Source organism: Micropterus dolomieu, linkage group LG01 (assembly GCF_021292245.1).
Source record: "Micropterus dolomieu isolate WLL.071019.BEF.003 ecotype Adirondacks linkage group LG01, ASM2129224v1, whole genome shotgun sequence".
NCBI lineage: Eukaryota > Metazoa > Chordata > Actinopteri > Centrarchiformes > Centrarchidae > Micropterus > Micropterus dolomieu.
Genome location: NC_060150.1, coordinates 22,046,687 through 22,074,277, shown reverse-complemented (window position 1 = coordinate 22,074,277; position 27,591 = coordinate 22,046,687). Strand labels below are relative to the sequence as shown.

Sequence of the window (27,591 nt, the reverse complement as noted above, 5' to 3'; positions counted from 1 at the left end):
AATCCAACCACTTACTTCAGCTTGCCATCTTTTGTTGTTTAGATGTTAAAGAAAATATATAAGCCATCATTTTCTCAAACATGCCTCTTACTATTACTTTCATATCTCTAAATTTAAGACAATATCTGCATCAATTGTTCCCTTTGAGCTCTCTCAAAAGCCACTGCAAAATATATAACTACCAGCGATGGTGACAGCATGATCCCCAGCAGCAGCCTCACTTCGCACTTTTTAGCAGCTCCTGTAGGTTAAAACAAACACACTTTCAACACAACAGTCTGTTGGTCTGGCAGAGGATAAAGTGCTGTTTTCCTTTGGCCCCGATGTGGAATCAGATAAAACTGGTGGTCAGAATCACTCGTAGACACCGGCCTCTGATCTCAGTGCAGCATGATAGAAAGCCTCATGACCCAGAGCCTTGGAAAGCAGTCTCTGCCCGCGGGGAGACATGCAGCCCTGGCCAGGCAAATATCCGGCCGCGGCTTTACCGGATCTTGTGGGTTTAGGTTTGGCTGCTGCGTAACACCCCTCCATGTGGTCATATTGTGTGGGCCTGACTTTAGTGCTCTGAGTCCTTCTGTTGGGCTGAGTAGAAAAGGATCCCAGATGTTCAGGATCCAGAGGGGATTTGGCGTGGTGATGATAGTAGTGACGATTTTCTCTGGTGCTCTGCGACCTCCCCGGCCTCCTGAGGATGCTGGGTTTCACAATGCCAGAGTAGCTGTTGACGGCATTGGTCATCATTAATCGATCATGGTCGTGACCTCGTGTATGACTTCTTTCATTGTGGTCGATGTTCTTGAGGTTAGGGCAGCCCCTCTCTGGAAGAGAGGGGACTTTGCGAAGCAGTGGCTGCTGAGAGGAGCTCTCTTTGATCAGAATCCGCCTGGATGGTCCCAGCTCCACACTCGACCGGTGACCATACTGCTGCCTTGTGACCTCAGGATCTGCGTGTTGAGACCTTGGTGAACTTGGGGATGTAGCTACCACTAGATTTTGGCTTTCTGTCATGCCGGTGGAGAGGAGGCAGGCGTTTCCAGGGTCTGACTTGCTTCTTGTGTGCGTTATGTCTCTGCTTCTTGTGTCAGTCGGCGAGACAGGGCTCTCATAAGGAGATACAGCCGGACATGTATTTTTATGTCTGGACTTACTCTCATGCTTGACAGGTTGATACACAACTCTTTCAAAAACTTCTGCATCTCTGGCCTCGTAAACAACAGTGTCCCTGCTTTGTATGTAAAGCTCCCTGTTCACAGGAGGGACATGGTGTGGAGAGTAGTTGTAGTAATCAGATTGTCCACTTTCCCTTGTTGAACGCATTGTGTAAGACTGACTGTGTTGGATGCCGCTTTGCCGGCAGGGCTCTACATAATAGTGGGAGCCATCTACTGGGTTCATATCAGAATAGGGGCTGTAACGATAGTCAGCATGTGTGTTCTCAAACTGCGGCCGAACAGGGTGGATGCCGGTCTGAATCAGCCTCTGATAGGGCACTTCCTGGCTCGACGTCTGCTCGACATAAAACATGGTGTCAGGGGGCAGGACTTCTGCCTCTGCCAGCTCGTAGTGACTAGTCTGAGGGGCATGGAAGGAGCGAGCCCTCCGGATGGCTGGGTGCCCAACTATTCTATCTTCTGACCTCTGCCATTGGCCTTGTTGCCTGTGGCAGCCACTGATAAGGTGCTCATCTCTATGGTAACGTCTGTACTGAGGTGACAAAGGGTACCTTAACCCTAAAGTGCTGAAGCGGCTTTCAGAGGACTGCCTGTACATGCTCTTTGGCCCCATAAGGTGATGCGGCAGAGCGTCGGGCCGAGGGCAGCGAGGTACAGGCATTCGGCCTGTTTGAATTGGCAAATGATGATGATGATAATGATGATTACCATAGACATCCTCAACCAGGCCTAGAGGTCTGTCCTCCTCTGGGCTGTAGTGGTGGGATGAGGAGGTCTTCAATGGACGTGGAAGGACCTCCTCAACTGAGGCAGGCATGGAGGTCTCCGCCAAAACAGTCCGGAAATTAAATACATTGACAGAGTCAGTGTTCACATATACAGGAGAAGCTGACGGGCTTGGAGTTGAGCACACAGGTTGGGTGGGTGTTGAAACGCCAACGCTCTGATAGGTGGGTTCTGCTTGCGTGACACCCCTAATATCTTTTTCCTCTCTTTGGTCCCTCCTCTCTGCACTGCCTTCATCCAAGCTCCCTGACCCGAGCGGGCTGACATTAGGTGTGTAATTGCACATGCTTTCCTGTCCATCAGTGACTTGCGATGGCTCCGAGCCGAGGTGTGCAGGTAGGAAACGAACAGGATGAGGGCAGCGGTGGCTCTCCACAGGGCTGTGCGTCGACATTTGCCACTGGGAAACATGAGGGGCGCAGTACTCCTCGGGATACACTTTAAGATCGAGAACAGAGGGCCGGGGTGGTCTGTCCTGGGCGTGAAGGGCTTCCGGTCTCTGGTGAGGTTGTGATGGGAAGTTGTTTCTTCTCTGGGAGCCACTGCTCGCCTTCTGGGCAGATTCAGCCAGAGCCAAAGCCAACTTGCGTGCAGCACTCGTCAGGGGAGGGTGAGGAGGGAGAACAGAAACTGAACTCATAAGTCTATCTGTTCCTGGGGAGGGATAAGACAAACAACGCTACAGTATGACAGGACAAACAAAGCTATGGTAAGACATGATGGGACAAGACACAAAAGCTTTCATAAGAAACTACAAAATGCATTATTATTTAAATAGGTACTAACTATATGTTAAATATTATTATACATTTAATACATAAATGTTATGAATCCAAGAGTAGTACTGACCTGGATCAGGCAGGTTCTGTGCAGACTGACTGAGGTCAGTCAGGGCTGATGCCTGGCTTGCAGTGCTGAGTGGGCTGCAGTGTTGGTAGGGCGCTCTGTGTCCCTTTCCAGCTGCCAGTGGAACTTCACATTTCTCCACAGGGGGAGAAGAGGAGGGAAGAGGTGGAGGAGAGGCAGATGCATTCTGAACATCTGCTTGCGTCTTAAAGGATTTCTTCCTGAGTTTAGGAGAGAGCGGCTTGGAGGTAACCTTCTTCCCACCTTTAAAGAGAACCGGGCTAATGTCTGGAGACTGAGAGCAGCTAATGTTGTTGTTAGGAGACGAGATGGGCTCTGATTCACTAGAGCACCCTGCACTCTTCCTCCATTTATTTCCGTCTTTGTTGCGTTGCAGCCCTGGTGTAGCTGTGGGTGGGCTGCACTGAAAAGACATTGGGTCAAAGTCCAAACTAGAGATGCCGGCAGCAGGTGGACAAAGATCGAGATCATCCTCCTGGTGTGGAGGTGAAATACATGCTGGGGTGCAGACAAGATCACCGCCACTGTGACTCTCATTAAATGGGTGGGTTCTGTGGTCGTCTTTACTTCTGGTGTTGCGTAGGTCATCTCTATAGACGGAGGAAATGGCCTCACTAGTGGAACGCGGTCTGCGTGGGCGGTAACTCGGAGGTTCCCCTGAGATGGGAAAAACACATGCATAAGAGCACAATCTTCAGTAGTCACAGAAATAAACCCCTGGGAGCCAAATGCAATGTGCAAAATGCATGATTTTAATATATAAATACCTTCCACATTGTGTAGAGAGGTAAGAGATTCCTCACTTTTGGTAGAGCGCAATGTGCCACTATCTCCTCTTCCACCTGGAAATGTTTTTACGGCAAATTATTTTTCTCAATAAAATCAATCCTCACTAGCTCTAAAAAGAACGTTCCAAACACATTCAACTGTCAAAAGTAGTTAAAGAAATTCATTAAAAAGTACAGATACAGAAGCTTTGAAAGGTACAGGTGCAGAAGCTTTATGTTTTCTGGCGTGTAACAGCAGCAGTGATCTGACCTGGCAGTGCAATGCTTTTTATCTCGTTAGGCTCGCTTGGGTGTCGCTTCAGTTTACGTTTGGACACAGACTGTGACTTGCCCAGGTGGAAAAAGGAGAGCCAGTTCCCCACAGGAGACTTCTTAGCCTTAGCTGGAGGCCGCTTGCTGCTAAAACACAGAAACAAATCATCAGTATATATGTCTGTATATCTGTATCAGTCTGTATATGAAACAGTCACTGATTGTAGCAACAAAAGTTCACAAGCTCAAACAAGCAAAAACAAATTAAAATCACAAAAACAACACATTAGTGCTGCAACTAACGAAGCTCATTTTCATTATATTTTAATCAGATTTATTGTTTTGTGGCCAAAATTGTGAAAAATATTCAGCACAATTCCTCATGTCACAAGGTAGCATCTGTAAATAGTGCAATTTGTCTGACTAACAGTCCAGAACACAGAGCTATTCAATTTTCAAATACATAATACAGAGAAAAGCAGAAAATCCTCACGTGACAGATTTTAATAGCTGTAACCAGTAAATGTTTGGTATTTTTGCTTAACAAATAACAACAACACTAACAAAATGGGTTTTTTTTACATTTTCTACTGATCAACTAATTGTTTCAGCACTACAAAATATGACTATAATATCAAACACATTGCAAATCACAAATGATGACATGTTTACTCATGCAAATTAAAAATTAATATTATAATTAAAAAGTAGGACTGATCAGGCAGTCCGTCAAACTACCTTTCCATCGGGAGTTCGATGACTGTGTGGAACTTGCCGAGAAGAGCTCCGGGTCCCTCCCCAACCTCGATGTAGTCACTGTGGGTGAGGCAGGGGGTGGTGGCCGGGGAGCCCAGCTGTGCCTGAGTGCGGGCCTGGGCCTCCTCCAGAGATAGTAACTTTGTGGATGGGGAGCAGACCAGCAGGGACTTAGGTCTGGATAAGGTGTTGTTACCTAAAGGTAAGGTGTTAAGAGTGTGTTAGAGATGCATATAACATCAGAACAGACGCTACATGTCATTATGTTTCTACTTTGACCTACCTGTGCTTTCCCGTATGATGGCATTGAGTTTAGGGCTGAAAAGAGCCTCGGTATTGTTGAGGATGAACTCCACAACCACTGACTGGATACGCACCTCCATGAATGCTGCTGTGCCGCTAAAACAGGCCGACTCGATCTGTCTGGACCTGAAACAGTTACAGTACAGCACAGCCTATTTCAAAGCGCTGGACCACTGAGACATGCTCCAGTTCACTGTCACAGAAACACTAGAAGGAAACAGCAATGTGGGTGCTAACAGTGCCAATTAAATTGAATTTGCATGCAGCCATAGATCTGGAATGATGAAGTTCAAGAGTCACCTGAGGAGGTTAGGTGCCCAGACAATAGCCAGGTTTTTAGTGTGCATGTTAGTGATGGGGCTGAAGGTGGCCAGGTGGGAGAGGTGTCTCATGAGGTACTCCAGAGTCCTTTAGATAAAGAAAGGCAAATATTTAATATACATTTTACCAGTTAATTACAAATTATTTCATTTAAGACAATAACAAATGTCATAGGAAAGTGTCATATTGGTCGTCTAACACTGTTATCCTGCCTATTACCAGCAAGTAGAGTCAGACCTGCCACAGAACTGGAGAGTTTGGTGCATACACGAACAAGCAGGATTGATGTTACTTTGCATGGGCGTTATTAGAAAATGCCTTTGTACAGCAGGAATGTTACACTGTACTCAGAAGTGATCAGACTGCCATTTAGTGGAACATATCAAAACTAAGACCAGGATTTTCTATGTGTTTGAGACCTATGTGAAAAGAAAGGTTTTTGGTGGCACATTATCTTTACACAAATAAAATTAGCATCATAGCACTGACAGTTTGAGGTATTTTGATGCAGAACTCCCTTTTCTAGAAATCAAACAATTCCACTTCAGGCCACCAGGGTGCAACAGTGGGCTTTAAAACTGACCTGTAATGTGGAGGCGGCAGCTGCTGGATGACATTGTGGATTTTGACCAGCCTCTCTTCATCTGTGGCTGCAGACACAGCCTCCTGTGAAGACAGAGGATAAAGCGCACATCGCTGAGGTCTTATACTCACAGCTGAGCGTAACTTTCCCGCTCTCTTTTTCCCTTTTGTATTCAGAGCAGCCAGTGTTTTGGCTCACTTAATCTGCTATTGGTTTTGGCGTGCACATCCCCTGCTGTTCCTAGAGAGCTCTGCTTAATGCAATGACCTCATTTTGAGCAGCGCTTAAAAATGAGCTGGACATTTTACATTTTCTACGTTTCTTTGATTATCACTGAGTAACTGGAAATTTGTCCTCTGCAGCTTTTTCTCCTCATAATGCTTAACCGCTATCCCAGTTTCCATTTCCATATGTATACCCAGCTTAGGTCCCTGCCAGCTCCACTGCTCTGGTCCTTACTGAGAATCTGTCGTAGAGCTGGTAGGTGAGCAGAGGGTTGGGTAGCTCTCTGAAATACAGCTTGCAGAGGGAGCCCACTGAGTGGATATCCTGTCTGAAGACTTCTCTGCTCAGGTCTGGGATCTGTTCTGAGTCAAACTCGTGCCTATACGGAGACAGAAAGAAGAAGAACATATAGAACAGTGTGGGAGTCATCTTACTGCCCATCTGTCAGTATGAAAACACAAAAACAAGGACATTTTAACACGATGAGCAACATTTTGAGTGTGATCACTGTTGGATGTAATTAGTTGTATGAATAAATTATGTGTTTTTCAAATTCTAATATCTTCTGAAAATCTCTTCAATAATCCAGCCAAAAGCTGCAAAATTTATAGATCAAAATTTACAAATGAACAGAACATTCTTTCCATCTCTCTGACGTCTTTAAAAATATTCATCTCCAAACTAAAAAATACAATACTGTATATGTAACAGTGATGAGGAGCAGGTAAAGAAGACGGCCCATCAATACCCATAACCAGTATAAACTGAGAAAAATCAATAGTCATAATCATTTCCTCAAACACTGTGATGCGGCACGGCAACAGTCAACACGTTTTTCATGTGAGAACTTTCATTTTGATTGTTGTCGACACCCCATCAGACTATGTGCCTCCCAGTTTATCTACTAATGAGTCTGTTTCACAAATTCCTCCTGGCAAGCATAAAACAAACGGGAAAATCATTACAGCATTTCAAAGCTGCACAGCTTGAATCTAATTGCATTTGATGGATTTAAGAAGAAGCAACTCCAACAAACATCACTTGGAGAGCAGCATCCATCACGTTGATAGTGAGCTCCACAGTTGCAGCTATTTTATTGGTACTTTCTGTATACTTCCAATCACTGCTTACAAATCAGTTCTTGCTAGTGTATCAGGTCAGTCTATAATCCAACAAAGAAACCGACAACTTGTCAGAATTAAATTACCATACAAGTACCCTGCCTTGCAAACACATATTTCCAGCCCTACACTTGTCAGGTGCTCTTATTAAACAAACCATCCTGTATAAAACATTATTTTGGGTTCAATTCCTAATCAATGTACTGAACAAAATGGGCACAAACCTCAGTTTCTGGATGTTGGAGGAGATCCCGGACAGTCTGTAGATTCCGTCCACGACTCCATGTTTCTCTATGAAGTCAGCACAGCTCTTAACAACCTGTGGGACTACAAGAGACAGTAGAGAGTCAAGAGAGGCTGTTTAACAGGCGCTCAGTGATCACGGTGCTTCATTGTGATCACTGTTGGATGTTTTAGCAAGGAAAGTTCCTCAAAATGCATTTTTGGAGCATGTCATGATACAAAAACCTATGTGTAATCTCTTCAATTTTAGTTCCACTTTCATTTCATGAATATCAATTCAGTCTACATCAGTGATCCCTCAAGACGTTACAAGATAAATCTGAGGGGTCCTGAGATAATTAATAGGATAAATAAACATTTCTTCTACATCAAATTATACATTTTTAAGATTCAGGCATTCAGGCCTCTAACAATTACCCAAAATCAAAGAATCTGATTGTAGATCATTGAGCTAAGCCAAGAAAACGGCCTTAGTCAGGATTTTACAAATACTAAGATCATCAATTCAAGTTATTATCTTCAGCACACAAGTTAAAATATATATATTATTTGGGACTCCAGGGGCTCTGCAGCTCTTTAATTATTTTTTTGAAGTCTTAAAATAGTATCATTTAAACATAAATGAGTCTAAGAAAAAATGGTAGACTGTAAACTCCGGAATAAATAGGATGTGACCTCAGTGTCCTCAGGTAGCTACGGCTCAACATAGACATTAACAATCTGAGACAGTGCGTCAGAGGAAAACAATGCTTCAATTTGAGGGGCTGCATCCAAAACAATGCTGGGACTACTGGTCTACATAATATTTTATAATGGCAGCCATGTAGCTTTAATCCAACAATCTGCATAAACTGACATGACATAAATGGTTGAAATGAATGTGAGCTTTGTCTCTATCACACCACAGGCATTTCAACACAAGTTTGAAAAAACAAAAATAAAGACACAACGTTTGCCAAATCTACAAGGATCTATGAAGAAGCACATCCTGCAGGCAAACATAAAACAGTTATTCACACCTCCGACTCAATTCACATCAAACATCACAGCAGTGTATTGAAAATCCACTATACAGGCAGCAGATTGACTGGGTAATCCCTTCTTGGTGTATTTCCAATTTGAAAATGTGAAACATTTCAGTGTGAACTGCCAGCAGGTAAGAATTACACGATGGAAAATGAGAAAAAAAGAAGTAAAAAAAGAAGCCATTGTAGGAATAATTTACCCTCATGTCCTGAGTTGTGGAGATGTTCCCCCAAGTCACAGCCAAACACTCTCTCTTTGAGAATGCCGCGCTGCCGCAGCTTCTGAGGCGGCGGTCGAGACTTCATAAAAGTCCTCAGGAATGTTACCAGCTTCCCATGCTTCTTACACACTGATTAAGATGACACACAAATAACAGCCACGTTAAAACGATCCGTTTCACATCTCGGGAGCAAGTCTTAAATAAATCATCAAGCAGAAGGACAGACACACACTGAAGAGTACCTGGCTTCGGTACTGAGCTTTGAACGCTGGAGGGAATCTTGTCATTTATCAGCTCAACACAGTCGCAGGGGAAGAAACCAACCTGCGAGGAGACAGGAGACAGTAGAATAAGTGGAGTAAAGAGGAGAGACAGAGATGGTGATATACACTTGTAAGTTCAGTGGGGGTGTTTAGTGCTGTGGCAGACTATAGTAAGGTGAAGGTGCAGAAATAGGTCTGTAAGCATGAGGGCCCATGCGTCCTCAGGCTGAAAATAGCTTGTTTCCATTCTTATTGTGCAAAGTATCTTAGGGTGTCACTCAACCCCAGTGACAAACTAGCTTATTTTTGCTGTTGTGGTTTTTAAAAACAAGGAGTTCAACTCATTTAATCTCAATATAAGTATATATGAAAATTAGCTGTATGTCTTCATTTCTCAGTATGAATTTCCTGGAAGAGATGTGTTCCTTCTAGGAGACAGTAAAATGAAAAAATACATTTCACAAGTTCTAATCCTGTCTCCATGTGTTGATTATTTATTTATCTCTTGTTACATGTTAAATATATGTCAACAATATTTTTTCTGTATTTTTTTCATCATAAAAATCCCTCTCTTACTTCTTCCTGTAAAACATAAAAACATTTCTGATTATGTTTATCCTGGGGTCGGTTACGTAAATGTAGTATCCAATCAAATGTGATCATGGGTTAATCAGCGAACCCCCGCCATCATATCAAAATGGGGGGTAGCTGGCAGAGCAATTTCTTGGTATTGGGTGTGTTTGGATTTCAGCTGGCAAAAACTTTGTTTACACTTTTAAAGAATGTGGCTGAGGTATCATTTATTCATCTCTTCCTCCTCCTCCTTCTCCTCCCTGTCTAACAACACGGGTGAGGGAGGTCAAAAGTCCTTCTTAGCTCAGTATCTCTCTACAGCTCCCTATCGCGCTGTATTCACACACATTTGAGCATTCCAATCATATCTATAGGATTTGATTCAAATCCCTCTCCTAACTAAACCCCGTTCACATATTGTGTAACTTCACATAGAAGAAGCAAAAGACGCTCTGTTTGACTTAAATCACTACTTTATCATCAGTGGAGGTTGAGACAGCTTGTTCTTATTAAACATAAAGAACTACAAGCAGATGATTCACCTGAAAGCCATGCTTCCCTCTCCACCAGCCTGTGTCTTCTTTGGGAGGCATGTCTATAACTGACACAATGTCCCCCACCTGGATCACAAAGGGTGTGATGATGAGAATAAAGTCTGATCACAGCTGAGCACAATAAAAAAGGCATTGCGATGGGATCGTCATACCTCAAAGGTCAGCTCGTCTGTGGCTTGGGCTGTGTAACGTTTGGTGACGTGTGCAGCAGCGATGGCGGGCACATTGATCGAGGCTTCCTCAGACACCAGCATGTGGTTCCCCTTGTTGTCGATCTGGAAAAGAAAAATAGTAATTATTTTATTATTATATTATTTTAGCCATCTTGTCAAGAGTTGGACATGCTGGCCAAGTTTAGCTGGAAGACTGGAAGCAGGGAGAAGCAGCTGCTCTTGCTTCATTTAAAGTGACAGAGGGAGACAAGCAATGCCCACTGTTGGTATTTTGAATTCATGAGCAGCATTACAATATGTTACTGTAGTGTGGTTTTACCAAATAACAATTTACCTAGTATTTACTCTAGGCTTGCCTAGCCAATGCTTAAGCCAATCGCATAATTATCTTGTGTTGGATTATGGATTTAACAAGTCTGTTTACAGCAATCAGGAACGTCAAAGAAAAGACACAAAAGTGTCTTTAAGCCTACTCCGACGTTATTATTGAATAAATACACTAAAAAACAAACAAGAACAGCATTGAATTTCCATACATCCACTCAAACTGACCTCTGTATAGCATCTCCAGCTGCAGAGCGATACCACATATGCCCAGGATGCCCAGCAGTTGTTCATCCAGAAATAGCTTTAAACACATAGCTATTCCTACACTACAAAGTCTTTTTTACATTTATAGTTCTACATGTGTTAAATGTGAGTCCTCCAGTTTTTGAGCATTGCTAGGCCATAATGTCCTGTACAGATTTCCATCAGCTGACTCTCGGCAAACAACTGTATGTCCAAAAAGGCCTGACTGTTCCTTCGATTTAACTACTAGAATATTAATGGTGACTATTAAATATTTAATTAACTTAATGGGGTCCTTTCTACAGAGTGAATAACTGCTAGTAAGTGTGACAGCTGATAAGATGATACCTCCATCCATGTTAGTACTGGACCACAGTTGATCTTGTTGTCAGCAATGGCGGAGAAGCGAGACAGGTAGGTGGCCAACATCTTGGTTACTGACTGAATGGAAACATAAGATTGTCAAGAATTAGTAAAGTCTGACAACTAACATGCTACAGAATAGACTAATTTAATTACCAGATAAATCAATAAATAAAAATAAAGTGTTACTGAAGCTTCATTTCTAATGTAATAAGTAATTTATATCCCAGATTAGAGATAATGGAGTTGTAGCTCTGTGGTACCTCAACAGTGTCCTTTAATGTGTCGTATCTTGGCAGCTCAGTGAGCCTGGAGTAACGCCGGTCATAGATACACAAGTGGAGGTGTTTGTCCAGCACCCGGAAGTCTTCGTAAGATCTCTTAACCAGCCAGTTTCGACCCTGATGAAAGAGACAGAGAAAAAAAAAACTTCTGTTACGACTAAAGAGAAACAAAACAAAAAGCAGTTTCAGATATCATACCGTGTCGTCTATTGTCCCATTGTAGCAAGTGTTGTTACCTGGCAAGTGATCTGGACCAGAAGTACCAGCTCTTTGGCGTCCAGGCCAGCCCTGGGTCCTTCGCTTGGTCCCTCTGTGAAGGCCAACTAAGAGTAAAAACAACCAGAAAAAAGACATGAGGAGCTAAAATTGTGAGGGCCCACGTTCTAAATAATGGATGTGTAAAATACAAAAACCTCTCTGTATGTGACCTGCTATACAAGAAGTACATCATGTCCAACCCCATTTTCCATTAAATAGTAAAACCACTTTGATACTGAGCTGTGGGTTTCAGTGTAGAAACCTAAAACAATCTCAAGTAACAAAGAACTATGTGAAGTCTGAGAGAAAGAGATATGTTTACATTTTTAAAAAGGATTTCTTTGGATTGAAACTTCTTTAGAAATTCTGATGAATGCTCTTTGAATATGAAAACCTTCATGAAAATGTTTATTTGGGAAATAAGTACAGTATATTTCATCTGCCACCAGCATAGAAGTGATTCATATTTTCACTTCACCACAACTCCTGCAGAATTAAATGTATAATACATAAGCTGCTGAGCTTGGAGGAGGTGTAGATTTAGTACAGATTTCTTCCTCCTCACCAATATTCTATATGCCCCAAAACTGAGAAGATCAAAGCCTATGAAATACATTGATAGACATTACTGTAGAAGAGACTTCAAAGCCTGGAAGCCAAGGGAAGTTCTGGTTATTTATAACTGTTAGCATCTCATCCAGATACACTGTTACACAACACACAGCGACCTAGTTACTGCTCAACAGTAATACAGCAAACCAGGCTGGCAAGGAACGCAGAATGAGAAATTTGTTTTTGAATAAGTCATGATGGAGGAGCTCGTATTCACTGAAAGGATTTGTTTGAAATAACAGTCCGATCTAAGCATATGAGTTAAGTTCTGTTGGGGGGTCAGGATGATGGGATGATGGGAAGCAGGATTATACAGAGAATTATAGATGGACCAAGATCCTTTTGTGATGAAACATATAACTAGTTTGAATAAAAAAAATAAAATTAAATGATGAAGCGAAGAGGCAAATGAAAGTTTCCTTGAAGGCATGTCTAAGCATCATCTCCTCTTCAGTGCTCACACCTCAAAGGCTACTCCTTTCAAAATAAAACTTAATAAGACTTCAGCCATTTTTTCAATAAATAACATAATGCAGGAATGTTTCTGCGCAAACATCTGGCACCAGAAGCTCAAATTAATACATAATCGTCTGCACGTTCAGGTTACCTGCCACTAAGGCATCTCAGATATCCATCCGCAACTGAAGGAAGTGGCTCTCTCTTTGTGTGCAGCCGCAGTCGTGGACCTTAGTAAGCTCCTCCAGGAAGCCAATTCTTGACTGAGGGCAGCAGAGTTTAAATGCTGCTCCTTACTCGCATGTTCGCCGTCCCCTGCCGTCTTTACGTAAAATGCTCATTGACAGGGCTTAGGATCACCACGCGCTCACTGCTCTATTCAAAGCAGAAAATATAAAAAGAGGATGCTTCCCACTGTGTGTCTTACCCCCCTTCCTGCCTCCCTCTTTCTATCTCTTCCCCCTCCTCCCTCTCCTGTACTCTGCCTCCATCGCCCCCCCCCCCCTCTCTCTCCTTTCCCCAGTGACAAAAGGGGGTTTGGCAGTAAATGGGCTCAACCGGCACACACAGATGCACGGGCTCATCCATCATACAGAGGCAAAGCTGCACAAGATAGATAGCCGGCCCTTCTTCATTTCAAAACAATTCTCGGTCATTCTACTCTGAAGGCGAGACTAGAGCTAATCTGGAGAGGAATCAGTCAGGCAGACTGCAGACCGAGGCAGTCCTTGTGCTATTCTGTGATTAGGATACATGAGACCTGATCAGTAGCCTCCCTTCCTGCTGCCACAGTCTGTGAATATAAAGACAGTGAAATGCATCATGGGAGACACAAGAACAAAGACTCATCTCTCAGATAAAGTCAAGAAATTAATCAAAAATAACATACAAATGTAAAATAAAAAAATTGGACAGTGGCATGTATGTTTGTATGCGTATACAGTTTTCACTGTCAAGTGACTCCCCAGACTGATATTTCTCTCCTAGCTCAGATCGGCTTTTTTTCTCCCCGTGGAGCTTTTCAAGGTCACTGAAACTGCGGCTTCAGTTGCCTCCATGGAGCCATCACAGTCAAGGCAACCACAGCAGGACATTTACCCAACAGACTGAGAACATCCTGGGATTTAAGTGGCGCCCAGTCCACTTCTCTTCACTGTAGTCCATTACTGCTACATTTAGGGATTCAGCCCTACAGCATGCACGCATTGCTCATGCGCTCCTTTGTGGTAAGATCCACTGACAGCTTTTGGTATGTGGAGAGACAACTGCTGCACTCTTCTGGCCAGCAAACTGAACTGCACGAAGGTTAACAAGGCAGTTAACAGCCACTTCCACACGACTGAGCAGCCACTAGTGCTTCACTGCTTCTCATTATCACTGCTGCAAAGATACTCTTCTTAAACATAACACAAGTCTATATGTCCAAATCATTCGTTGGCTGCTGAGAGTTATTTTATAGACCTGCACATTAAAGTCCATGATCACAGGTATTAAAATCAAGTCCATGCAGCTAATGTTTGCAACTTGCAAATGTTCCCTTAATTTAGAGAAAACCTGCTAGTGGCCCTTTGGGGCTATGCATTGGCACAGTGGTGCTCTGAGCTAAATGCTAATGTCAGCATGCTAACATGCCCACAACGACAATACTAAAAGGCTTACATTCAGCGTTTGTACCTTCTTAGTTTAGTACAGCTAAGGATGTCATTAGTTTTGCATGTATGTGGAAAAAAAATTAAACTTAATCCAATTCATCCATGGGGGAATATTAATATCTATACCAAATTTCATAGCAATCCATCCAATAGTTTGTAGAGACATTTAACTCTGAACCAAAAATGTCAACTTCATGGTGGCTCAAAAAGAAAAGTCAGGGGATCATAATAGTCCTTAGGATTTATCCTCTCGAGCCCGGGGCAACATCTGTACAAACTTTCATGGGAATCTGTCCAATAGTTGTCGAGTTATCGAGAAGTTGTCGAGAAGCCAACTGACACACAAAGTGACATTGCCATTCCTAGAGCTGTGCCACGAAAAATCCCCCTAAAATTTGTTACAATATTCCAACAAATATTGTACAATAGAGCATTTACCTCTAGCTACATTTCACTGTAAACATATTTTCTCTCCCCCTCATTTGTTTTGTCAAAACAGGTTTTCACTTTCAAAATGAGTCATCTCCTACAATTCTTGGATAGACTCAGCTGTCTATCCAGGAAACTACTTTATCTCACTTACTGGTTGACATCATGTGCTTAAGTCAAACTAATATGGCGAGATCACAGGTTTACAGAGGTCAGATGAGTCTGACATTAATATACCCTAATCCAGAGGATTAACACGCTGCTGAAACCGGATCACTGCACTACTAAAATCTTTAGTAGTGAAAACATAATGATTTATGCATGGTGGGGTACAATTCTGGACAAATTAATATTTGGTAGCTCTTCAACTCAAACCTTTAATTTTACATTTCAGGAAGAAGGAAAATACATTAATGAGGGCGGGGCTGTCCACAAAACACAAACAAGGATATTAATTCGACTGCCACAGTCACTCTCCTGCAGAAGTCACAGTGTTAAGTATTTTCAGGGCTCACCTGAACGTTGCCAAAGTCAACAGTCTCATAGTGGAAATGGGCACACTCTGCCAACCTGGGGAAGTGACCTCTGGGGAACGTCAGCCTAAAAACACACAACACAACAGCGCCTCATCAGTATTCAACATACTGACACCCTGATTGAGAAAAAAGCAAAGCAAATGAGGGCAAAATAGGGAAAACATAGAGAGATTAGGCCTATGTGTGTAGGTTAAAGATGCAGAAGACAGACTCGTCAGTCTGTGCTGCGCCCATCATTTTATAAGTCCTCATTTCACTGGCCTGGATAAGAGCCCTGTTTTACAGCCTATAATAGCAGCAACGCTGTCACGGGGAGCACCTACTTCTTCATGTTCTTGACCTTCATACTAGCCGTGCTGACGCAGGAGCGCAGGAGGGGCTCGGCTGGGTGCTCTGTGATGTCATCACTCCGCACCTGCCAAACAGAGAAAGCAGACATCACTAAGTCTCAGTCAGTCACAGGAGAACTGATAACAAAACCAATTACAGTCAAGAAAAATTATGTTGATCACCATAAAGCAATTTGGATGAAGGACACAAACTTACGTCTAAGGCTAAAGCAGTGAGTTGTAAAACTAAAGTGCTAATATTAGATTAAGGCTATATCATATCATGCATATCATGCTTTATATGTTACATTATATCAATGTTATTCTAATGTATCTTTACATATGTTATGCTTTGGTAAATATTATATATAGTTTTAATGCTAATGTTTTGATATGCTAGCTTATTCTATTGTAATTTTACACTTTGATTAGCTAAGGTATGTTGTTATTTAAAGCTAATGTTAGGCTGTCTTATGCCACTGTATGTTATGCTTTGCTTTGCTAAGCTACGTTAGGCTATTATTACGTCGTCTCATGCAACTGCAATGTTATGTCATGGGAGTCTATGCTATGCTGTTATGGTATGCCAATGTCATTATGTTTTGCTTATATTAAGCCAACGTTGTTATGCTATGCTAAGCTATGTTGTGCTATTTTATCCTAATGTTATGTTATGCCAGTGTAATGTTATGCTATGCTTTGCAATTTTAAGATATGTCATTTTATTTAATGCTAATATGATCTGTGCTATCTTATTCTTCTGTTATGGTATGTTCTGATATGTTCTGATAGGTTAGGTCATGTCATTATTTGATATCACTTATATATAATGTATAGCACCAATTCATAACAGATAATATCGCAATGCACTTTTCATATATAGCAGGTCTAAACTGTACTTTTTTTTTGTATTATTTCCAGAGACCCAAAACTTCCCACCATGAGCAAGCCCTTGGCGACAATGGCAAGGAAAAACTCCCTTTTAACAGGCAGAAACATTGAGCAACACCTAGACTCAGGATTGGGTTAAGGGGGAATGTTCAAATGAATCTTTGGAAAAATGTTCTTAAGGCATGTCTGTCTATTAAGTATTGTTAAATATTTGTGTATTGTAATTTTGGTTGTTTTTGCCCACTTTGCAATTGGATTAGTTTGTTTGTGGATATGTGACACTGTGCAGGATGATTTGTGATTTAAACATAAAAACTTGAGCTTAAATTAAGGAAAATAATTTATGCATAAAAATAAAATATGCTGTACTTAAAGTACAACTAACAACTTGACAACTACAACTTTTGTCACTTATCCAAGAGACTTTGATTCTAAAAAATGAAGGGTAAAGATGTAAATAAAGAACCGCTGTGGAGGCCTGTAAACTGGAGTACCCAGAAGTTAACGGAGGGGGAGGGGTGATGACATCACTTGTATGTGAGTACTGTCATTACACCTTTACCTCAGCAGTTCTCACTCTCACTCCCGACCCGGAGGTGAGACATCCTCAAATGCAGTTTTACACTTGTTCACACCTTCATCACAGTGATGACTGTGACCTCAGTAACATCATGTTGTGGTGACATCATGGTGTGACTCACCTACACAACCAATGCAGTCTCATGGAAGAAGGGCGACATGTCCATAGGTGGGTGTTTATGTAAGTAATGATTTAGAGTCGTGTGTGTGTGTGGGCGGGTACCATGGCAGTGGATGTCTCCTGTGGCTGCTTCTCTTCTGGAGGATTACTGTTTGTGGCTTGAGGTAAGGCATCTTCTTTGTCCAGGTCAGTACATGGTAGCAAATCTCTGCAGAAACAGACAGGCTATATCACATACAAGAATTAAAACACAAGAAAGGTGGCATGTCATAAAGTTAACATTCATGTAGTCTGGGGTTTTCAAATGAGATTTGTAGTTTCTTTTAAATACAGCAGAGGGAGCAAGTGAGGGAGATGAATTCACAATATGTGGCTCAAATCATGACATTGCACCAGCATGGCCCAAAAACATGTTGTACTAGGCCTGTGTGTGAGTCTTCATTAATAAAATAATAATAAAATATTTTCTAATCAGATCTAGTTGGGAAGAAATCCTTGATGCAGATGATAGAATCTCTCACTATGGTGGGGTCAACAAGAAGCCCTGGTGTATTTTGTATGTGCTCAGGACAGAAAAGCTTGTCTATTCAGAGAGCCATAAAAGCAATCCACCCACAAGGGAGTGCTTCACAAAACCTTCACTTGAAATGTGACTCAGTGTATTTGGGAGTGGAGTGTTTGGTCCATTCAGCTCAGCTTTTCAAAGAAGAGAGAGACGGGCCTTGGATTTGTCCCAGTGATTCAGCGTGATGAGATCAGGACATGAGGCCAAGAACAGTGACACACAGTGCAATTTATGTGATCCACAGTGACAGAATTAATTATGCATACACAATATAATTTCATAGGAAGTACAATGAGTTTCGGACTTGATGAAGCTTTAAACAGGAACAGTTTTCTCTCTGTTTCCTGCTGAGAACAGGGTCACATTTTAGCCTTACCATTACACAGCTGCTACTTTTATTCATGCGGCATCTCATTACTTCTCTTTTACATGATTTACGCCATGACGCACAGAAAAAAGAGTAACTCACCCCTCAAGGACGTCACTACTTCCTGGTTCACCCTGGGGTCCTGAGGCAGCATTCTCAATCACCGCGGCAACCACACATCCAGCCTCCATGATGTTGCCTGACAGCCCGCTGTAAAGAAACGTGAGTGGGAGGGAAAAGAAGAGAGTGAGGGTGGGCGGGTAGAAGAGAAGAGGATGGGAGGAACAGTCCCATGCAATGAAGCCGCCAGACGTCAACCCACTTGAGGATGCGGTGCGCGCGACTCTCAAGGCTACAATCCACAGAGCCCTGACTGTAATCTGCAATGACATCATGCTACAGTGCTATGAGGCTGTTTCAGTGATAACGCATGTCTGGCTGCAAATTCATGGGATGGTTTTCACAAGAATATCAGCATCTTTTTTACATAGACTTAAAGGTTTTACATAACCATTTCTACCTGAAGGAAATGTCATGATTGTCATAGCAGCTTCATTACACGTCCCTGGATAACACATGCAGGTTAAGGGTCGTTATATTGGCTTTTAATACTCATGAATGTGTGAAAATCAACCGCCAACATATAAGGCAAAAAACCCTTGAGGTTCCTATTCTGCCATTTTATGTTTCTCCATACAAACTGAATAAACTGAAAATGGGTCAGAAAATCTAAGGAACTATGTTGTTTTCACATGGTGGCAGATTGACTGCAAACCTGCACCACTTAAAATACTGTAATATCCATTAACGTGGGTCTATTTTAAAGAGGGCCAAATTAAGTTTTAAGACTTTGAGTTTATATGGTGCTCACATGTGCCCATCCACCCATTATTTATACCTGTTTATCCAGGGTGCTGGAGCCAATCCCAGCTCAGATCGGGTGAGAGGCAGGGTGCACCCTCCCACAAGTCTGTCACATAACTAACACAATCAACCTAACCTGCATGTCTTTGGTCTGTGTGGGAGGAAACGGGAGCACCTGGAAGAAACCCACGCAGGCACAGGGAGTACATGCTAACTCCAGCTGGCACGTTTGAATCCAGAACCTCTTTGTTTTGAGGCAACAGTGCTAACCATGTGCCGCCCTTCCCACATTGTGCATATTCCTAAGTAATGTTGCTTTAAAGAGGCCATATTATGCCACTTTTCAGGTTTATAATTTTATTTAGGGATTGTATCAGAATAGGTTTACATGGTTTCATTTTCAAAAAAACGCTATAGCACCTCTTTTAACCCTGTGCGTTAAACGCTCTGTTTTAGCTATCGAGTCAGGCATCTCACTTCTATTCGTTCTTTGTTGGAAGTTGCACATGTAAAGTACCAAGGACTACTAGCCAATCAGAAGTAGAGTAGGACGGGTCCTGACAAGCAAGGTAGTGTGATCCAAAATAAAGCTGTTTCCACCGGTAACCATGGCTTCAGTTCAGCCGTACATGTTAGAGCCTGAGTTTAGAGTGTTACGTTATTAATTTGTCACAAATGTATCTTTCATACGTAATGTTTTAACAGTGCACACACATCTATATCACAGTAACAACTTTATGTCCGTTGACATTGAGTGGGGGGTTTCTAACGTTATTTTAATTTCATATTTAGTTTGAGGCCGTGCCACACTAGCCGCTAGGCGAGCATTATTATTTGTATTATGACGCATATTACATAGTGACGCAGACAGGTTACAGAAGTAAAGGCTGGACTACAATCCAGCTGTTTTGAGACAGTTCAGGAGCAGTGTTTTCTGTGGAAGATGGTAACTCCCCCTTGGAGTAGACGCTGGTCTTTTTCACTTTCACTGCAAACCAATTACATACACAAAAAAGATGATGCAATAAAGAAAAAGGGAAAAAGCCAAAAAGCATAAAATGACCCCTTTAATCAAATAGCTGCAAACCGACTGCCACCCAGGGGCCATCACATGAAATATTACCCGTAGTTCCAGTTTTTACCAGTACTTACACTGTGAATTTTTGTAATTTTCCTTGATATACTGTTATAAAAACAGCTTTGACCATATGCTATCCATGAGAAGACAGGAGAGCCCCTATAACTCACACTTTTTACCAGATCCATTACTACAACTCCTCTCTGTTACTGTAAACAAACAGATGGAATGTCCTGATGAAGCAAAACTAGACTCATCCTCTTAAATCTTCCCATAACTAGTTTCCAAATATATGTGGTTGCTTAGCATTAAACAATGAATTTAAGGCATGTGGGCACAAAAACAGGCCTCCCTCAGCCATAGTCGCTCCAATTAACACAAGGCAGTTTTACCTCTTCCCTAAGCAGGGCTGCTAATCAACACAGAAACGTTTGGAGAAACGAGTAGATTCATCAGCCCGGACCATTGCTGTAGTAGCAGTTTCCCACAGGCCCGTCTGGCCCCTAGCCTCACAGGGTTGCTGTTGACTGACTTCCACAAAACCTCATGACTCAGCAGAATGTGAGCAGGCGGGCAGGAATACAGGCCAGATTGAGCCCCACTCTCCACATCTCATGCTGTATCTCCTCTCTAATAGACACCATAACCTTGCCAGAGGAGAGCCAGCTTATTACACAAACAGGACATGAATTTACAGTTGACAAGTGCTACATCAAGTGCTTGGAAGAAAAGTATTTGGAAAGTCATATGAATGAACATTGTGTCACCAAATTGCACAGGACCTGCAAGTATTTGGAGTGTTTGTAGTATAATAAGTTCATCTTTGCATGTCTGGATGACACAAAAACAAAGTTGTACTGAACAGTCATCAGTATGATGATTATCTTCATCTCGTTTACAATATTTTGGCTGCTTGTGGTGCTAATGGAGGGCAAAGATTCCTAGCTGCTGCATGCATTCTATGATAAAATATGTTGCCTAACCTTGCTGATTGTACCACATCAGACAGTGAGCCTTTTCAAGTGTAGGAACATGTTGTACTTCACATTGCAGAAGAGACTGGCGAGCTGGGTACTTTAAAGCTGCTTAAAGCTTTTGTTTCCATCTGAAAGGCTTTGTGGGAGAGGAGCTGAAGACAACAGAGAGCAACATATGAGCATGTGTTGTAATAGCAGGCACCTGTCAGCATTATGACTATTTTGGAAATGCCCTAAATAGTTTGAGCTATAAAAAGATAAAAATAAAAAGGTCAGGATTTTAGGAGGTGATCTTGCTCTGCATGTAACATTGTCCATGTCAGAAAACAAATGGGTGGCACATACTGACACAGTATCATAGGCGAGAAAACAATGTCAAACCTGGTGCCACAAAATATCTTGACTCTGGTTTAATATTAGAAGCCTTGGAATGAACATCGCCCAATCTGCAGTAAATCAGGCAGATATCTTCTTTCCACTCATTGTCTATCAGTCATATCCAAAGTATTAAGAAAAACAATAAGGAAGGCATCTACCTGTCACACTGACTGGAAAAGAGACATTCTTATGTCAGGAGACCGTAGCAGCACAGGATGATGTTGCTCTGGCATCCGATGGCCTACATGGCGTTTTCAAGAAAAATAGGGCAGCCTACAAAATGTTGCGCACTGTTTATGACACCATTATCAGGCAGGTGGGTTGACATGAAGAATGCCTGCCTTCATATTTGTAGTTACAAAAACACAGCAGATGCATCTAAGTGAGTTACAGCTACTTTTTCCACATATGAGAGGCAAGAGAAAGGTTGAGGAGAAAATAGAGGGAAAATAGAAACTGCCATTTTAGCTTTTTCTGTATAAAGGTTTGACAACACACACATTAATGCTAATGTAACTCATCATATATGGATATTAGGCAGTACTTTTATAGACGTCTATATCATGGAATTGCACTAACATCTGGTATGATGGGTTGACCCGCATAACAAACTTTTGCTAACTAATTAGAGTAGGTATTGTGGTAAAGTATCATAAGAGGTAATAACAAGTTATAATAATAATAAGGCTGCTTTGTCATTATCTCTTATTGGCTGTCCTCTTTTATACCGCTGTGCAAATGCCAATACATGGAGGGAGAGATTAGGGAGAGATTAGGAATTTCTGGAATTTCCAAACGATGGAGAATTTGAGTATAACCTAAAGTACATGAGCCACAGAGCAGAAATTTCTGTACCTAAAGTGTTTAACCTTTATTTTAAATCCCAGCAGGTGACATGACGTTTTTTATGCTACAGTATTCCAAATAAATGATTAAACCTGCAATAACTGATCTTTTAGCTACATAGGGGCTAACAAACAATTGTTTATTTACACATCCAGCAGATATAGAGCAACATTATCATTCATTTGGTGTTGTGTTTGTGTCCAAATGATGAATGCAAGACCAATATTCATTCTCTTTTTAGCTCTGTTGGTCTATACCAACTCCTCTCTTTAGCTGCTAAATGCTCCACTATGTTCACCAGCTAGTCATTAATGTCTATCTACTGTTTGGTGCTGGGAAGATAGTGTACAGTCGGTTTATGCAGCTTTTTAGCTGACAGATGCTCCTGAAAACGATGCAGATGAGAGCTGTGAGAGTGAACCAAAACACACAAAAACAAAGTTGTGGGCCTGCAATTAAAACTCCGTAGTTCTAATGGTGTGCTCACACTGAAAGCGAATCCATCGTTTCACATGACTTGATTACATACAAAGTCAATGCAAAGCTCTGGGCGGTGTGGAAGATGCGTTGTTGCAACATTCGCTGGTTCGGTCAAGTTAAAATTTTTCAACTTGAGCAAGGAATTCGCATGACACTATGTTGCGAAAGCCTATCAGCGGTGAGATTGTCCGGACGTCACCGATGGCTTCAGAGCGCTGTTTGGATAGAACCAGGCAAAGCCGGGGAGTGAAACGCCGCTGGCCGATGGAGAGCTGCTAAATTCCGCGGAAGTGTAGAAGAAAGAGCTTTTGGACAAATAAACACCAGTAGTCGGACTGGATTATGCTCAGACAACTACGCCGTTTACCCGCGGGAGGAGCTCAGAGTTAACTGCTTTTTAATAAATCAGCATGTTACTTTAGTTTTTGGGATTACAACGTTGATTTATCTTCACTCGAGCTTCTCAGCAGGAAGCTTCTGTGTATTGGCACCCAGAGCTCCATTGGTCTACTACTTCATATTTATATAAAAACCGGACAAAACTGGACATTGCTTGGAGAAAAGAAAGCGAGGAAGTTGAACTACCTGGTGAGTTCAGAAAATATGTGTCTGTTACTTTATTCCAGCTATCGTTGTACTTTACTGTGAACAAGTGAGCATAGCATAGCTCTGATCGATCCAAACTCCATTCAGAAAACAAACATTTTATAAGTTGTAGTCCTACTGACTTGCTGTCAGACCTGACAAAGCATAAATTCAAATGTTTAACAAATTGGCATCATATTGTAGTTATTTCAGAATCAGTTTGATCCATTTATTGCAATTAAATCACATCAAAATGTTTACTTTGCTTTCATACAGCTGTAGTAATCGCTGGTTGTGTTTATTTACGTTGTGTTACGTTGTGTGTGAACACTGTGCAGTAGTCCAGCGATAAACCCCCCGTGAGGAAAGCGTTGCAAGGATTAAATTTGCGTTGTATGTGAACACACCATAATGACAACTGCAGAGTCGGGTGATAATTCTCACTGCGAGCGGTCCCTTTCAATTACATTTAATTATGTGATCTATTATGAATATATTTTTAAATAGCATATTAGCAGCTTTAATTGCACCTTTAACATGCCTTTATTTTTATGCAGATTTAACATCTTCTTCCCTCAGAGGATGTGTGGGACATGCTGTCAGCTAGGGGAGAAGTTGGTTTCATGCTCTCATTCGGAGCCCTGGAATGCAGTCAACACAAGCCAGAGACGCAGTGGAGAAAGGCCTGCGGTTTCCATGGTAACCTCTCTCCCGTCCATCGTGACTTGATGCTCCTCCAGACTGAGGATGAGGTGGCACGAGGAGGAGGGAAACGAAGCTTTAGAGAAACCTTTGACCGCAAGCTTTGACACATCATCATCATCAACAGCCAATCTGCCTGAGGCGATGACATTGTTGCCCCCTCCGCCTTGCAGGATTCAGACACCCGGTGTGCTGCTGCTCTCTCAGTGAACATATTTAAAATCAATCGTCTTTTCTGGAGCTATGTCACTCATTTTACTTCTTGTGGGAGGAGGAGGAGGAGGAGGTGGGGTCATATGATCCTATAATCTTCTTGAAATCTACCAGAGTGAGATTAAGTTTATTTCATCTCACACTGAGTCGGTGTCACAGCTCAATCTTTGTGCAACCCTGCAACCTTCAGAGTCACTGTGATCCCAGATGAAGGGCATGAGAGTGGGATAAACGGCAGGGTGATTAAATAGTAGACAACAAAGACACAAATATTTAATCAACAAGCCGAATCTGTCACCTAAGCCTAAACCTAAAATGAAGTACCTTTCTGTTTTTAGCACCCATTCCTCTAAAATAAACAAATAATAAAGTAAAAATAAAGACTAAGAGGACATTTTACTGAGCGGGACAAATATTTTAGGAATATGAGGGAGGATATAGCTATGGCACAATGCTATTGGCTCACTAACTTAAATATTGCGTGCCACAGAAACTCCCACACAGTTTACAGGATCACAGTCACCTGCCCAATCTAATGCAATCCAATACAACATTCCTGCAACAATTACTACCTTTCTGAAGCTCATGGTCAGCCAAATCAGAGATGTTGACTCATCTGTGTGGTAATACTGTTTAAGGCTGTGATTGTGTTGGACTGTATTACGTCATAAAATAACCAACATGTACCTTATATTTTGTCTGTACACACTCTAGCACACATACAAATACTGTATATTGTAGGCACAGGCTTCACGATATAATTTAAATGATTAATCTATTAATTAGTTGGTCTATAAATCGATTAGCCAAATAGTTTACCATTTTGTGTCAATTATTTTTCTGTCAATCCTAATTGACTAATCATTATTAGCTCAATATAAAATACCAAGGCTTCCCAATGTGCTGTCGGGATGCAACTAATTACAATTTCATTTATCAATTTCCCTGTAGATTATTTTCCTGATTAATCGTCAAATCGTTTGGTTTATAAAACGGCAGAAACAGAATGGTATTTTTGCTTGAAATAATTAATTAAATGTTTAATCAAAAATAGCTTCTCGTTAATTTTCTGTCCAGAGTCTAATAATTGATTCATTGATTTTCAGGCCAACACAAAATACCTATCATGTACCATTTATTTTGTGCCAGCACCTTCCAACACAACAACACACACACACACACACACACAGACACATACTGTATACTGATGTGATATACAGTAATGCAAATAAAAAGAGTTTTTAACAGTTTAATCAACAGCTCTAATAAAATCTATGAAATCAAGCTCCACCAAGGTAGCACTTTTTTACAGGGCTGTTGCAGTGTATTGCAGTAGATTTTACAGCTCTTTATCATTTCGTGCCCTTACCACTGTATTACAAAAAATTCAGAAGAAAAAGCCCAGGACCAAAATCCTATTGACAGATAAACTCAGACTTGTTTTCAAAACCTGGGATGCACTCAGCACACCATTACCAGCGCTCTAAGCCAACTGGAAACTCAACTGGTAAGCAGTGGGAAAAGTTTGCCACCAGTGTACTATGACCTGTTGGGCCTCACGGATCACCGGTCAGCTTCATGCGTAAACAAACACACACATACACACACACACACACACACACACACACGGTCATCTGATGTGGTCATTAAGAGGCGGATCAATAGGGAGGGGGGCTCTAGCAGGTGTTAGGTTCACATCTTCAGGGCAGTGACTGCAGGTTAAACGCCCGGCTTTTGTCTGTATAATACGTGGTAGTAAGTGAATCAGCCTACCTGTAACTGTGCACGTTGCTCCACTCCGCTGCCTCCTCTATTCTGCACAGCGCCGCGCTTCTCGACGAGGAAACATATTGTCAGCATCGCACTGCAGAAACGCTTTGCTCGGACACACACACGGTCTACAGCTGATCATCTGAGGTAGATGGGGGTTTTTTTAGGTTAAAAACTGTGCTCGGTTGCTACATCGCCGATGCGGTGTGGGAGTCATCCCGGAGAGCCGCGCGACTGTCTGACTGAGAATCTGCACTCGCCACCGGGGAGCGCGCACAACTGATCTCGTGCCCGCGCCGTGGATATTTTAGCCCCAGGGGTTCCCAGACCTTTACAATGTCAAAGACCCCAATATGAGGGAAGGCGTGAGAGTATGCATAGAGCCCCTGTGTGATTATATTCACCAGCCCGAGGAGCCCCATCTGGCAAGTTTGTGTGGTGTTAGGTAATGCTTGGTTCAGAATTACATAACCATCTAGTGTAGGTGGGGTGGTAACAGTGAGAGGAGTGAAACCTGGTGTGCAAATCATCCACATGTGTCATCTTATTGTGCTTGTCCACTAAAGGAGATAATGAGAAACCCAGCTATTCCTTTATTTATGTTTTATAATCCCTAGAAGAGCCTCCTGAAATGTAACAGAAAAACTGATTAATTGTTTGTCATTTTATTAGCAAACATAACACATAATCAGCAAATATATGACATTTATTAGCTGTTTGCTAAATGTGAAGCTATACTCAGGAAACAGCTAGCTTAGTTTAGCATAAAGACTGGAAACTGTGGGGGAGCTAGCTCTGTTCAAGAGTTAAAACATACATAAACACCTCTAAAGCAAAGTAATGAACACCTCGTTTGTTTGACCTGTTCAAAAACCATAAAAACGAGAGGGCTCAGTAAGTTCTTTAAAGTTTCAGCTGGCGACGTTCAACCACATAACCCTCGCACTTGGGCTTAGGAGCGGCTGTTGGTAAGGGGTGTTAGCTTCAGACAGTCTGGCTAGCTGTCTCCTCCTGTTACCTAGTTTATGCTAGGCTAAGCTAACCTGCTGCTGGCTATTAGTCTAATAAATCTTTTCATCCAACCCAACTAAATGTGAGATTTTGCAGCTTTTTTTCTTTTCTGTGAAATTATGACAGCATTGTTCACTGTTTTGTGACATAATGTAGACCAAACAACTAACAACTGATTAATAATTTAAAAAAACTTGACAAATACTTTGATAATGACCAAAAGTGAGTTAAAGTCACAACTGTAATAAGAATAGCTTGTTTTACTTAAAACATGTAATATAATGTCTAGTGAAAAAACAACAACAATTAAACCTAACTACAAAATAACGTGCAGATATAGTAGCATTTATGAGACTGGGCTTCTAAATGTGTTTGACCAGCAGATTAACTGCACTCTAGATTTTCCTCAGGTGTATGCAGATGGCTGCTCATTTGTTTCCCAGCCT

The 27,591-nt window shown here is 41.8% G+C and overlaps 1 protein-coding gene across 2 annotated transcripts; it reads right to left on the bottom strand.

The window, feature by feature from the left end:
- Positions 1 to 106: 106 nt before the first annotated feature.
- On the bottom strand, positions 107 to 26,375 carry LOC123978302 (rho GTPase-activating protein 32-like). 2 transcript variants are annotated; one of them, XM_046061500.1, is made up of 22 exons: positions 26,138 to 26,375; positions 18,344 to 18,451; positions 17,412 to 17,517; positions 15,713 to 15,804; positions 15,369 to 15,453; positions 11,683 to 11,769; positions 11,426 to 11,563; positions 11,148 to 11,240; positions 10,209 to 10,331; positions 10,045 to 10,122; positions 8,909 to 8,990; positions 8,646 to 8,795; positions 7,402 to 7,504; positions 6,291 to 6,435; positions 5,832 to 5,914; positions 5,228 to 5,335; positions 4,908 to 5,053; positions 4,607 to 4,820; positions 3,867 to 4,015; positions 3,596 to 3,670; positions 2,811 to 3,485; positions 107 to 2,615 (listed from the first exon to the last, which is right to left on the bottom strand). In XM_046061500.1, exons 2-22 carry the CDS (start codon positions 18,430 to 18,432, stop codon positions 355 to 357), a joined length of 5,082 nt encoding a protein of 1,693 aa, XP_045917456.1. In that variant the 5' UTR covers positions 18,433 to 18,451; positions 26,138 to 26,375; the 3' UTR covers positions 107 to 354. The 2 variants fall into 2 exon arrangements, with proteins under 2 accessions (XP_045917456.1, XP_045917466.1); XM_046061510.1 differs by having other exon boundaries at positions 3,867 to 4,012.
- Positions 26,376 to 27,591: the final 1,216 nt, after the last annotated feature.